We start from the raw sequence: 15,545 nt of genomic DNA, 5'->3' as shown, positions 1-15,545 counted from the left end.
CTCTGACATCTCCCCTAAACCTTCCTCCAAATACCTTAAAATTATGCCCCCTCATGATAGACATTCCTGACATAGGAAAAAGTCTCTGGCTATCGACTCTATCTATACCTCTCAACATCTTGTACACCTCTATCAAGTCACCTCTCATCCTTCTTCTTTCCAATGAGAAAAGACCTAGCTCCCTCAAACTTACTTCATTAAACATTCCCTTAGTCCAGGCAGCATCCTAGTAAATCTCCTCTGTACCCTCTCTAAAGCTTCCACATCCTCCTTATAATGAGGCAACCAAAAGTATGGTCTAACCAGGGTTCTATAGAGCTGCAGCATAACCTCGTGGCTCTTAAACTCAATCCCCCTGCGAATGAAACCCAGCATACTATATGCCTTCTTAACAACTCTACCAACCTGGGTGGCAACTTTGAGGGACATGGACCCCAAGATCCCTCGGTTCCACCACACTGCCAAGAATCCTGCCTTTAACCCTGTATTCTGCAATCAAATTCAATCTTCCAAAGTGATAGAGTTCACAATTTTCCAGATTGTACTCCATCTGCCACGTATCAGCCTAGTTCTGCACCTTGTCAATGTCTCGTTACAACCTACAACAACCCTCCACACCGTCCACCACTCCACAAATCTTTGTGTCATCGGCAAACTTACTAACCCATTCTCCCACTTGCTCATCCAATTCATTTATAAAATGACAAAGAGCAGAGGTCCCTGAACTGATCCATATGGAACACCACTGGTCACCAAGCTGCAGGCTGAATATTTTCTATCTACCACCACCCTCTGTCTTCTATGGGTCAGCCAACTGTGTATCTAGATGGCCAGATTTCCCTGTATCCCATGCTTCTTACTTTCTGAATTAGCTTATCAAACGCCTTGCTAAAATCCATGTACACCACATCCACTGCTCTACCTTCATTAATGTGTTTTGTCACATCCTCAAAGAAATCAATGCCATGCTGACTGTCTCTAATCAAATATGGTTTTCAAAGTTATCACTACAACAGTCTGTTTCCTGTCACTCATCCCATTTAATATCCACGTTGCTACTATCTCCTTTGCTCCATGAGTTCTTATGTTTACTCAAAAGCCTACTACATATCACTTTATCAAATGCATTTTCAAAGTCTATATATGCAATCAGAAAACAGATCTCATGAGAAGGATAATCTTAGAGAAGGCATGCTGCCACAGTGTGTCAGTATTTAAAGGAGTGTACGTTCTAGTTAATGGATAAGATAAGTGTAGAGTATTACATCACAATCCTGGATGATGCCTGGTAGATGTTGTAGATGATGGATAGGCACTGGGAAGACAGGAGGTAAGTTACTTACCACAGACTCTGACCTGTTTTTGTGTCCACTGTATTTATCTGATCCAATTCAGTTTCTAGTCGATGATAAATCCTAAGTGTTCACGGCAGAGTACTGAGCAGCTGTAATGCCCTCGAATATCATTGGAGATGGTCAGATCCTCAGAGATGGTTATTGTCTATGTAGCATGTACGTTACCTGTCATTTATAATCCAATCTGAATAACGTCTGAGTCTTATTGCATATTGGCATGGAGAGCTTCATATCTGAGGAATTGCCAATTGTATTTAATATTTTGCAATGACAAATGATGGAGGAAACATCATTGCTGAAGCAGCTGAAGATGGTTAGGCATAGGATACTCACTTGAGAAACTCTTGCAGTGATGTTTGAACATGAAGTTATTGATCTCTTAAAAAAAAACAATCATCTTCATTTGTGCTAGGAATGATTTCAACCAGCAAGAGTTTTCTCCTAATTCTGACTGACTTTAGTTTTTGCCAGGTTTCCTTGATACTAAATTCAGTCAAATGTTAACTTGATATCAAAGACTATCATTCTGGAATTCAGCTCTTGTTTTGACCAAGGCTTTAATGAACAGGAGAGTGGTCCTTGCAGAAGCCAAATGGAGTGCCAATGAGCAGGTTATTGCTGCATAAGTGTTGCTTCACCGCACTGTAACACCTTCCATTACTTTGCTGATAGTCAATAATAGGCTGACAGGTCAATAATTGGGTGCATTGGATTTGTCCTGCTTTTCATGGGCAGGACATAGCTGAACAATTTTCCATCTTGTTGGATGAATGCCAGTGTTATAGCTGAACTGAGACAGCTTGCTTAGGGATGTGGCTAGTTCTGCAGCACAAGTCTTCAGTATTATTTTCAGAATGTTGTATAGTCCTATAGCATTTGTAGCATCCAGTGCATTCTTAATGTCACATGAATTTACTTGAATGAGTTGAAAACTGGCATTTGTGATGCTGGGAACTTCAGGACGAGGCCAAAAAGGCCATCTACATTGCATGAAGATGAATGCAAAATACTTCAGCTTCATCCTTTTAATACTGATATTGTGTGCTTCCCTATCATTTGAAGATGAAGATATTGGCCCAGCCTCATGATCCTGGTCGTTGTTTAATTGAGCATAATCAATCACAGCTGAATATCAACTGCAGAGCTCTGATCTGGTCTACCAATGAGCACATGATTGTTCAGATGTGTATATATTGCATGCCTTTTCAATTGTTTGGCAAGCACTTAATCTTGGGTTATATAGCTTCATCAAGTTGACCCCCTTGTTTTTAGGCATGCCTGGTGCTTCCCCTGGTAAGTGTCCTGAACCCTTCACTGAATCAGGTTGAATCATCTGGCTTGATGGCAAAGTTATAGTGGGAGATATGCCAGACTATGAGAGTATAGATTGCTGATGATTCACAGTACCTCATGTAAGCAAAGTTTTGAGCTTCTAAATTAATCCTGAATTTATCCTATTTAGCATCATGGTAGTGCCAAACAACACACTGGAGAGTATGCTTAGACTGAAGATATCCTTCACAAGGATTGTGTGGTGATCACTCAAACCTATACTGTAATTGACAGATTCATCTGCAACAGGTGGATTGGTGAGAACCAGATTATGCACATTTTCCTTTTGCTAGTTCCACATCACTTGCTTGCAGGCACAGTCTGGCAGCTTTGTCCTTTGGATTCAGTCAGCTTGGTTACTAGACAGCATGTTTTGAGAATCAGTTTTGAGGACTCCAAAGGCAATTTCCTCTCAAATGTACACCACTGTGCTGCTGTTTCTAGTGAGTCTGTCATACTACTGGGACAGAATGCTAGAACATAAGATTTTAGACAGAAGAACACTGAGTCCTTAAACTTATTCCACTGTCTGATGAGATTGTGGCTGATAAAATTGTGGTTTTAATTCCACATTCTTGTTTGTATGCATTACACTTGATTCTCTACTCAATCAAAATGCAATAAACTTGAATTAATTCAATAACCCATCTTCTACTGCTTTCTAGGAAAGAAAATCCACAGAATAACAAAGCTCTGAGAGAAAAAAGTACTAATCTCTGTTTTAAAAAGGAAATCTCTTATTCTTAAAATGTGTCCCCTAGTTCTGGTCCTATAAGAAACATTCTCCTGGTATCCACTTTATCAGTCCCCTCAGGATCTTAAGTTTCTCAATATGATGACCTCTCATTCTTCTAAAGTCCAAATTATACAGACTCAAAGTATGCAACCTTTCTCCATGAGATGAGCCTTTTATCTCAGGAATGAGTCAAGTTAACTTTGGTCTGGAGTACTTCTAGCTCAATTATATCTTTTTTTTCCAAATAAGGAGACCAAAACTATACATAATGTTCCATTTGTGGCCTTGTACAGCTGCAATAAAAAACTTTCTTCTTTTTAGATTACCTTCCCCTTACAACAAACACCAATATTCTATTCACCTTATGAATCACCTAGGAACTTGCAGACTATTTTTCGTCGACTATTTACCAGGACATTGAGAACCTTCCATACCATCAAATTTTGCAATCTTCATTAATTTAAATGGAATGCTGCTTTTCTATTTTCCCTACCAAAGTGAATATATATATATATTCCCATATTATACTGCATCTAACAAATTTTAGCCCACTCACTTGGTTCACCTATGTCTCTTTGCTGACTTTTTACTTCCCTTGAAAACATACAATCCTATCAATATTCATGTCATCGGCAAATTTAGCTATCATGTATTTGGTCCTTTAATCTAAGTCATTGCTATAAATTATATTTAGTTGAGAAATCAGCACTGATCTCTTTGGCACTGCCATCGTTAACAGTTTACCAATGTAAAAGAAACCCATTTATCCTGACTGTCTGATTCCCGTTAGCTGGGCAATTATTTATTCATCATAATGTTACCTCCTCAACCATGCGCTTGTATATTGTGTAGGAACTTTTGATGTTGCAACTTATCAAATGCCTTTTGGAAATCCAAGTACATCACAGCTACAAGTTTCCCTTTATCCACCTTGCATATTACCTACTCAAAAAACACAAATAAATTAGACAAAGACAATTCCCATTTTTCAAAACCACATTGACTCTGTTTGATCCCATCATGATTTCAAACTATTTAACTTTCTAATAACACATTCTAGCAACTTCCTTGAGACAGATGTTAGGATATTCTACAGTTTCCTTCTTTCTGTCTGTCTCCTTTCTTGAAAAAAGCTTTCAAAGCACTGGAATGTGTTCCGAATCTAAGGAAGTTTGAAAGAATATAACAAATGCCTTTATTCTCTCTACAGTCATTTATTTTAAGATCGTTTGATGCAAGCCATCTCGTCCTGGGGACTTTCAGCCTTTGGATCTACTAGTTTCCCAGCATTTTCTCCTTGGTGATGGCAATTGTTTTGTCTTCATTTCTTAATTTTTGAGTATCTGTTGGAAGTTTTCCAAGTCTTCTGCAGTGAAGACAGAAATAAAATACCTATTTAATGTTGCTGTAATCTCCTTGCTTTCCATTATCAATTCCCAGACTAATTCCCTACAGAACCAACATTAATCTGAGTTATTCTTTTCCTCTTTAAATTATTGTAGGAACTCTTCATTATTTTTTATTACTAATTAAACTTCCCTCTATTTTGTTCAGTCATTCTTTGCTGGTTCATTAGATCTGTTCAATCTTCTTATCTACCACTAATCTTTGCAGATATGCAGTATGCTTTTAAATTTGATACAATCCTTAATTACTTTATTTATCCAAAGATGATTAGATTACACAGTGTGGAAACAGGCCCTTTGGCCCAACAAGTCCACACCAACCCGCCGAAGCGCAACCCACCCAACCCATTCCCCTACATGTACCCCTTCACCTAACACTACGGGCAAATTTAGCATGGCCAATTCACCTAACCTGCTTGTGGGAGGAAACCAGAGGAAACCCACACAGACACGGGGAGAATGTGCAAACTCCACACAGTCGCCTGAGGTGGGAATTGAACCTGGGTCTCTGGCGCTGTGAGCAACCACTGTGCCACCGATCCTTCTCAAAGGGTCTTTTGTTCTAACTAGAACAAAATGTTACTGAGAATTACAGGACCACACACCTAGAAGCAGAAGTAGGCCATCCAGCCCATACAGTCTGCACATCTATTCAATTAAATTACTGCTAACCTGATAACCTTCAACTTTACTTCCCTGTCTTTTCCCTTTAATGTTTCATTCCTTGACTGATTAAAAATCTGCTTACTTACTGAATATCTCCTGAAAAGACTGCAACTTTACTGTCCAACTTTTGAACCAGGTTTCCCAGTTCACTTGAGTCAGCTTTATATTCATACCATCATAGTTACCTTTGTTTAGGATTAAACACTAATTTTAGACGCACACTTCTCCTTCCAAACTGAACATGGAATTCTATCATGTTGTAACTGCTACTGTCTAGAAGCTTATGTATCATGACATCACTGACTAATCCTTTCTCTTTGCATATTATCAGGTCTAGATTAGCCTATTCCCTGGTTGGCTATAGAAAGTACTACTTTAACAAATTATCCTGAATCCACTCTATGATCTTATTTTCCAGGTTATTTTTGCTAATCAATTCACCCAATCTACATTTAAATTAAAGTTAGCCATGATTATTGCATAAGCTTTTTTAAGCATTCCATTTATTTCTTCCCACATACTCTGTCCCACAACATAAATACTGTTAATTGATCTATAAACTAGTCATGCAAGTGATCTCTTCATTTTTCCTATTTCTTATCTCTACCCAAACTAATTTTACAGGTAGATCTCCTACAAAGCTGTAGGAGCCATGTTATAGAAAATTGTGCAAAGGAAATAATGGGAAAAACAGGGCTAAGGGTGAAGCAGATAAATCAAAAGAAAAATACTAGTTAGCTTAACACAAATGACAGCATGGTCTAAGTAAATTTTAATCTGTTGTAACTGACCTAGTGTATAGTACTGATTAGTGCAATTCATCAAAGTCTTCAGCTGATTACTCTCGTTTGGCATCTATACCTGCTGGCTGCACTACATTCTAGCTAGTCTTCTGATCCCATCCAATGGCAACACTGCACAAGTCAGGTCCCAGAATGAAACCTGCCTTGATAGATCATGGGGTCTTCATGAGAAAGCACATAAGCCGACTGATCACTTGATGCTGACATGGAGTCCAGTCCTCCGTGCACCACCGATACCTACTGCCGAGGATGAGGTACGTGTAACAGCGAATGGGAGTTTGCTTTATTAAAAAAATGGTTGACGATTCACAAATTACATTACAGACAAATTGCGTTTAATAATCGTGCGTCACAGGAGAACTACCTGTACACCTCGTTCTTTTAATTTCTTTAAGAGTCAGTTTTGTCAGGTTTTTTGAAGACTTCACATCGCGATGCTTGGGGACATCTATCACCTTATTTTACAAAGCCCGCCTGATTTATTACTTACTCCACTCTTTCATGCACCTCTCACATTCTAGCAACATCATACCATGTGCCATTTCCAAAACAACTCACCTGGATATCCCAGAATTGAGCAGCATCCATGGTGTAGCACCATCTTTAAAAAGATATTGTGCACCCAGACAACAGCTTTCAATCCAGAGCTGCCCTGCATAGTTCCTGACATTGGTCCAGGTCATGGCATACAATGGAAAATCGATGCCTCTCTTTGTGGGCAGGGATATGGAGCTTCTGTTGATGGGGATGGGGTGATGCAGAGGCAGGATGTCCTTTTCTCCTAGGCCAACAGAGGACGCAATTCCACTGAAACCATGCTAACATGGACCAGGTTTTGCATCCAGGCCAGTGCAGTCTCAACCATTTAAAAGTATGCACACAGTGTAGGTAGAAGATTAATGATCTTCTCCACTCTGCCACCATCTTCTCGTTGATACCTCACACTTACTCTATCTCTGCTATTGTATCAACTGTTTCCTGCAACATCTTCCCCACTCACCCTCATCCTCGCTAACATCTGACCCTGACTAACACTGACTCTCTTCTGCACAGCCTACTCACCACCTCAAGACATCTCCACATATACACCAAAAGTAACAGTGTGCCACCATTTTTCTCTACTTCACCCACTATGTGCAAAGTTTCCTGACTCTGACCACCTGAGCAGCCGACTGACCATGTCCAAACCCCTGTACTGGTACTTTTTTTGCAGTTGATTACCATAGAGATTAATCATTGAGACAGATTCACATCAGTCTGCAGATATTCTTTAACATCTAAACATATCTTTTAAATTAAAAGAGTGAAAAACAGCTCTTAATACAAACAGCAAAGCCAGGTTTCAAACTACTCCTCAAAACTGTCCTTTTACTGTTTGTCAATTCCAGTGAAATTTCACTCTGATCTCAACTCTAAGTTTTCAAATTAACAGATTGCTCCCAGCTTCTTGTCCTCAGGCTATAGAGACATTTTCACAATGCTTTTCCATGTCCACTAGCACGATCATTTCACAATACCTTTCACTAGGCTCTTCATGAGAAAGCACATGTCCTCCGTGCATCATGACACCAAGCGCTGGGGATGAGAATTGCGTAACAGCAAACAAGGGTTCGTTTTACACATAAAGGTCGGCAATTCAAACATATCATTACAGATAAATCATGTTTAATAAACGTGTGTGATAGGAGAACTACTTGTTTATCTTGTTCTTTTAAGGTAAGGTCACTTCTCACTATTGTACTGACAAGATTCTTAATTAACACCGATACCCCACTGCTTTTTCCCAGCTTTTTGTTTTACAAAATGATAAATGCTCTTCAATTTTCAGGCCCTAGCCTTGGTCACTTGTCTTTGTAATGGCTATCAGGTCATACATATTTAATTTAAATATATTATCAATTAATCTATTTTGGTTAAAATGCTGCACACATTCAGACACACAGCCTTTTACTCTTTTTTAAACATGTTTGAAAGTCCTGGCTTTATTTCACAGGTGTACACTCTGTCCTTCTCTGCCACACTCTAGTTATCATTACCCAAATTGTCACCTTCTTCTATGACCTCATAGTTACCATTTGATTCAATATACCTTCTATCACATGACTCTTCCATCCACCCAACAATATTTAATTTAAAACCCACTCCATTGTCCTAGTTATAAAACTTATAAGAACAAGTTTCCGATGCATCAGTGATCCCAAGGATGGTGAAGGTGGTGTCTAGGACATTGTAAGATGTGATTTGGTGAGTCTTACTATACTAGAGTGTTTCTTTACTAATCTGTGCAACAGATTTCACAAATATTTGTCAATTAGTAAATAGAATTTAGTAGGTGGGCGGCACGGTGGCACTGCTGCCTCCCAGCGCCAGAGATCCGGGTTCAATTCCCGCCTCAGGCGACTGACTCCCCGTGTCTGCATGGGTTTCCTCCGGGTGCTCCGGTTTCTTCCTACAGTCCAAAAATGTGTAGGTTAGGTGAATTGGCCATGCTAAATTGCCCGTAGTGTTAGGAGAAGGGATAAATGTAGGGGAATGGGTCTGGGTGGGTTGCGCTTCGGAGAGTCGGTGTGGACTTTTTGGGCCAAAGGGTCTGTTTCCACATTGTAAGTAATCTAATCTATTAAAGAGGTGCTGGCAAATGGAACTGGTCGGTATGGGCGAGGATTTTTTTTTAAAAGTGTTCAACAGCAGGGTCATTTTTTCTCAAAGCTAAAATTCACAATGTTTAAATCTCAATTTAATAAATGATGCAAGAGTTTCTCAACACATTTTTCTACAGCTTTGAATGTATTCTGGAGGTCTGGAATATGTTGCCTAGGAGGGTAGTTGAGGTAGGAAGTAATGGCAGTAGGAGGATACTTAACAGGGAAATCAGATGAGCAAAAAGGGATCATGAAATAGCTTTAGCCAATAGAGTTAAGGAGAATCCAAAGGGATTCTACAAATAGATTAAGGACAAATGGGTAACTAGGAAGAAAATAGGGCCCCTTAAAGATCAGCAAGGTTGCCTACATGTGGAACTGCAGGAGAGATGGGTAAGATACTAAATGAGTATTTTGCATCAGGGTTTACTGTGGAGAAGGATATGAATGATATAGAACGTAGGGAAATAAAAAGCAACACCTTGAAAAAATATCCATGTTACAGAGGAGGAGGTGCCAGGCATCTTAAAATGCATAAAGGTGGATAAATCCCTGGAACCTGATCAGGTGTACCCTAGAACATTGTGGGAAGCAAAGTAAGTGATTGCTGGGTCCCTTACTGAGATATTTGTACCATCAATAGCCACGTGAGGTGCCAGAAGACTGGAGTTAACTAACATGGTGCCACTATTTAAGAAAGATGGTAAGGAAAAACTAGGGAACTATAGACCAGTGGGCCTGACACTGGTGGTGGGCAAGTTGGTGGAGGGAATCCTGATGGATTGAATTTAAATATATTTGGAAAATCAAGGACTGATTAGGGATAGTCAGCATGGCTTTGTGGGAAATCATGTCTCACTAACTTGATTGAGATTTTTGAAGAAGTAACAAAGAAGATTGATGAGGGCAGAGCAGTGGATGTGATCAATATGACTTCAGTAAGATGCACAACAAGGTTCTTTATGGTAGACTGGTTAGCAAGGTTAGAGCACACGGAATACAGGGAGATCTAGCTATTTGGATACAAAACTGGCTCAAAGGAGAAAGAGGGTGGTGGTGGAGGGTTGCTTTTCAGAGTGGAGGCCTACGCCAGTGGTGTGCCACTAAGATTGGTGTTGGGTCCACTGCTTTTTGTCATTTAGATAAATGATTGGAATCTGAACATAGGAAGTATGGTTAGTAAGTTTTCAGGTGCCACTAAAATTGGAGGTGTAGTGTACAGCAAAGAAGATTACCTCAGAATACAGCGGGATCTTGTTCAGATGGGCCAATGGGCAAAGGAGAGGTAGATGGAGTTTAATTTAGATAAATATGAGGTGCTACATTTTGGAAAGGCAAATCAGGGCAGGACTTATATACTTGACGGTAAGATCCAGGAGAGTGTTGCTGAACAAAGAGACCTTGGAGTGCAGATTCATAGTTCCTTGAATGTGGAGTCGCAGGTAGATAGGATAGTGATGAAAGTATTTGATATGCTTACCTTTATTGGTCAGTGCATTGAGTATAAGATCATAAGATATAGAAGCAGAAATTAGGCTAATCAGCCCATCGAGTCTGTTCTGCATTCAATCATGGCTGATAGGTTTTCAACCCCATTCTCCCACTTTCTCTCCATAACCTTTGATTCTCTTGACAAACAAGAACCTCCCCAACTCTGTTTTAAATATAATCAATGACCTGGCCTCTACAGTCTTCTGAGTCAATGAATTCCACAGATTCACCATTCTCTGGCTGAAGAAGTTTTTTCCTTATCTACGTTCAAAAGGTTCTTTCTTTTATTCTAAGGCTGTGCCCTTGGGTCCTAGACTCTCCTACCAATAGAAATATCTTCCCAAAGTCCATTCTGTCGAGGCCATTCAGTATTCTGTAAGTTTAAAGTAGATCCCCCCTCACCCTTCTAAACTCCATCGAGTGTAGTCCCAGCATCTTCAAACAATCCTCTTATGTTAAGCCTTTCATTCCTGGGATCATCCTCGTGAACCCCTTTGGACCCATTCCAGGGTCACTACATCCTTCCTGTGTTATGGGGCCCAAAATTGCTCACAGTATAGGATTTGGGAAGTCATGTTGTAGCTGTACAGGACATTAATTCAGCCACTTTTGAAGTATTGCAGGCAATTCTGGTCTCCTTCCTATAGGAAGGATGTTGTGAACTTGAAAGGGTTTAGAAAAGATTTACAGGGATGTTGCCAGGGTTAAAGGTTTTGAGCTATAAGGAGAGGCTGAATAGGCTGGGGCAATTTTCCCTGGAGTGTTGGAGGCTGATGGATGCACTTACAGAGGTTTCTAAAATCATGAGGAACATAGATAGGGTAAATAGACAAGATCTTTTCCCTGAGGTGGGGGAGTCCAAAACTAGAGGGCATAGGTTTAAGGTGAGAAGGGAAAGATTTAAAACGGACCTAAGGGGCAATCTTTTCAAGCAGAGGGTTATGCAAGTATGGAATGAGCTGGCAGAGGAAGTGGTGGAGGCTGGTATAATTATAACATTTAAAAGGCATCTAAATGGGTATATGAATAGGAGGGTTTAGAAGGATATGGGCCAAATGGCAAATGAGATTAGATTTATATGGGATATCTGGACAAGTTGGACCAAAGACTTTGTTTCTGTGCTGTATATCTCTATGTCTCTATGACTCAGCCTTTAGAAAGTGCTTGGTTGAGTATTTAAAGTGTCATAACATTCAAAGCTATGGATCTAGTGTGGGAAAATGGGATCAGTGTAGGTAGTAGCATATTCTTGGCAGTTCAGACTTGTTTAGCCAAAGAGCGTCTTCCGTACTGTATGATTCCACGATTCTGGGTCTGTTTCACAAACTCAGGGTTGAGCCAACACTACCTATTTTCTTTCCTAACATAAAACATGAAATTCCAGCTCAAAACTAACATTCACTTTATTGGAAGGTTAATAAAATTTCTAGGTCGTGATTACAAAAATAGAAAGTTCTGGAGAAACCTGGCAGGTCTGGCAGCAACTGTCAACAGAGAAACAGAGTTAACATTTCCAAGATCCTTGACTCTTCATCAGAAATGGAAATAGCTGACAGGGGGTAGTTTTTATGCTGATGATGGGGTGGAGGGAGTGAACAGAGTACAGAATCCAGAGAGAGAGAAAAAAAAAGCAATTGGCAAACGAAGAGATTGTTGATGATAAACCAAGGGAGAGAAGAATGAATGCTGGATAGGGTGCTAATGCACAAAGTAAAAATGGTTAAAAATTGTTTTTTTGTACCAGGAGCTACCCAAAAAGGGACAGGATTTAGGGGTATGGCAAAAGAGTAATGAACATAGAGAGGCTGTTTAGATGATACTTGCAAACATGATGCATACGCACTTAAATGCATTAGAGGTGCATGCAGTCATTGAGGATTACTTACCTCAAAGTACTCTCGGGTTTTCCTTGTCTGTTTTGCCAAAGCACTCCATAATTGTAAAATAATCTTGCACAAAAGCTGATCACTGACATGTTGTAAATGTTGTGCTGCCACTAGAAAAAGAATAAATTAATAAATTAAAAGAATGTGACTGTGAATGGACATTAGTGTAATATTCTGTCTACAATAAGATTGCGTCTTAGTAAAAGATTTTGCTTGAACAGACTGAAATCAACATATGCTTGCAGAATTTATAACACCCCATGTCTGTAAGATCACATTTATGGTAGTTACAAGTCTCTATTCCATAAACACCAAAAGATAATTATAGAGTTTGCAGGAATCTCAATCTGATAACTACCACATTTAGACATGCACACTGTATGGCATTGCATGTTTGGAGTCATTTTCATCTTGCTCATGACAAGAGTAGTCTTCCTTTCAATTTGAACCATATATTAAGGTGATTGCCATCAGCTAAGCAATGACAATTGGCATTCACACGTTTGATCAGGTAAATAAAAACTGTGAAACGTTTTAAGGAATGCAACATAAATTTAAAGATAGAAGCTCAACAATCAAGCATGCAGAATATTAAACCAATTCACTTACAAGGTCTGCCTGCCAATGTTGGAAGCTAAAACAGCCATAATACTTCTGCAGAGTGAGAATCACTGAAACACTTCCACTGAATTTTCAAGTTGGGAGTAGGAAATGTAACTAATTTGAGGCCCTGAATATCTCCCGAAGATAAAATTATGACTTCCAAGGAAGAAATGCGACTGAGATGTGTTTGATGGCTAATTAACAGCCACATAGACAAGTACAGAGAAGGATCAAATGAAATATGGATCCAATAAACTCTCCACAGCAGCCATTATCCTGCTTCAGTAAAAGTGTAAAGACTGTCACTGAACTTTAAGATGCATATTTTCTGAGGAGAACTGATGGCCTGGGATCCAGGGAAGGGAAGATTGCTTTTCTGAGAATGACATTGAAGTGATGAGTACTCAGGTTTCATAATATGTCGCACTCCTCCATACTTCTGTACAATGAATGCCACTGATTGGTCCAGGCTGAATAGTATGTCACATATTCTGTGGACACCAGTGTACAGTTCCCGTGATTACTCCAGGTGCCATTGCATTAGGCAGTACTTGATATTGGACACTCTATGTCTGAACAATCACGTATGTTCATAGTCCTGAAACAATGTGCCACATGTGAGCTGGATGAACTCTGTCATTCTTTGTTCTTGACCCTGCAATGCCTCAGGAAACTGGTGTGGACATTTCCTGATGCAGTTCTAGATAGAGATTTCTATTTTGTGACACTTGAGACTCTGCATATGTTCAAGAAACAAGAAAAGCAACTGCAAGAAGAGCTCTTATTCTCTCTTGGTGAAGTACTTAGGAATCTGAAAAATGTATTTTGACAACATTGCAAACTCTGAAAAGCTAAACTGTGACGACTACGAAAGACTAACTTGATTTTGATCTGAACCGAAGGCCTGTTTGGAAGATCTTCCATCGGTCGGAAGTACGATTTTTGTCATCAAGAAACCTGGTGGACTGTGAGAATTCATCAAATTCTATCCTTTGTTTTCAGATCACTGGTCAAATTGGGAGTTCTTTCTTTAGCCCCTTTTTGAAATATTAACTCTGCAGGTCTTTGTCATCTTCAGTGTTGCATTTGTGTGTTTGTTCTGGGATTAAAAGGGAATATAATTCCAATTATGGGTTGTATCTGAGATGTTAAGAAGTCTTGCTATTTGTTTAGAAAATTGAGTGTTGTTTGTAATATATGATCCCAATCAGTGGTGAGATTTCCCCCTGATTCTCTATTAACATCAATTTTGCTTGGGGTCCTTGATGCCATACCCAGTCAAATGTTTCTGTGATGACAAGGGCAATCCCTCTCATCTCACAACTTGAGTTCAGCTTTTTTGTCTATGTTTGGACCAAAGCTATCATGATGACAGGAACTTAGTGGGACAACCAGAATCAGACTGTGCATCAATGAGCAGATTGAGCAAAATGAGCATTTTGCAAGTGTCACTTGTTAGCACTGTTAACAACTCCTTCCACTATTTTGCTGATGACCTGGAGTAAACTAATGGGGAGGTAATTAGTTGGGTTGGATTTATCCTGCTTTTTGTAGACAGAACATATCCAGGCAATTTTCCACAGTGTTGGATACATGCTAACGGTATGTAACGGTACTGGAATGCCTTAATTGGGGTGCAGCAACTTCTGAAGCACAAGTCTTCAATATAATTGTTGGAATGTTGTCAGAGCCAGTGCTTTTGTAATATCCAGTGCCATCTGCCATTTCTTGACACCACGTGGAGTGAAACAAATTGACTGAAGACTGTGATTGTGGAGATCTATTGAGGAGGCTAAGATGGATCATCCCTCCAGCACTTCTGGTAGAAGATTGATGTAAATGCTTTGGCCTTATTGCTCACCAATATTAAGGATGGGGATGCTTGCAATGTCTTCTCCTCCTAAGGAAAGTTATTGGTAAAGACAAAGCAAAATAATTCAACTGCATGGGAACCAAACTATTCAAGTACACTTTTAAAATCGTTTGATGTGGATTACAAATTGCAGACTCTGAAGGAGATGTAGAAAATAGTGATGAGCCAGATACTTTTCATCCTCAAATGTTACAGAGGTATAAGGATAAAACTGCCACATTTGACAGTTTATCAGATGAAGGACAGATAAATTCTGATCGTCAATATTAGTTTATTAGTCCAAAAGAACACTGCAAAAATATTTACCAGAAGAGGTGAGTCAAGGAAGAAATGTGACTATTATAAATAGTGTAGGAAAGATGATAAGAAAATATAAAAGCTGGATGAATGCACAAGATGAGGGATAGGAGGTTAGGCCCATGAATTGGGAACATTAAGTTCAAAGATGGAAGGCAAGAAAACACAGTATAAGCTCAAATTGTCCATCTGGGAACAAACATGCCCCTAGAAAGAAATCATTTACTGTTGAAAGAAATCAACTTAAAAGAAAAGGGAGGTCAAACAGAAGTAATCCAAAAAGAGAGAGAAGGCAAGATAGAGGGCAAAGTTAAATAAAGACAACAAATAAAGCACAGACAAGAAATATCACTAGGAGCAGAAACCAAATGATCAGTAAGTCTTAGTGATGCTGAACAAGCTAGAAGTCAAGTTACTAAAAGATGCCAAACAACAGGAACTGCAAGGTATACACT

General features: G+C 39.4%; 1 protein-coding gene across 3 annotated transcripts in view; it reads right to left on the bottom strand.

Annotated features, from left to right (window-relative positions):
- fbxl13 (F-box and leucine-rich repeat protein 13) overlaps positions 1-15,545 on the bottom strand; it is a 317,084-nt gene that overhangs the window by 236,699 nt on the left and 64,840 nt on the right. For all 3 annotated transcript variants that reach the window (XM_087999504.1, XM_087999505.1, XM_087999506.1), the window contains exon 8: positions 12,318-12,427. In XM_087999504.1, coding sequence (XP_087855630.1) covers positions 12,318-12,427 — 110 coding nt within the window. The remainder of the gene's footprint in view (positions 1-12,317; positions 12,428-15,545) is intronic.

This window comes from Chiloscyllium plagiosum, unplaced genomic scaffold (assembly GCF_037043375.1).
Source record: "Chiloscyllium plagiosum isolate Xiang-an unplaced genomic scaffold, Cpla_swu_hap1 HiC_scaffold_23, whole genome shotgun sequence".
NCBI lineage: Eukaryota > Metazoa > Chordata > Chondrichthyes > Orectolobiformes > Hemiscylliidae > Chiloscyllium > Chiloscyllium plagiosum.
The sequence above is the reverse complement of the archived record's forward strand: the minus strand, read 5'-3'. Positions and strand labels throughout refer to the sequence as shown.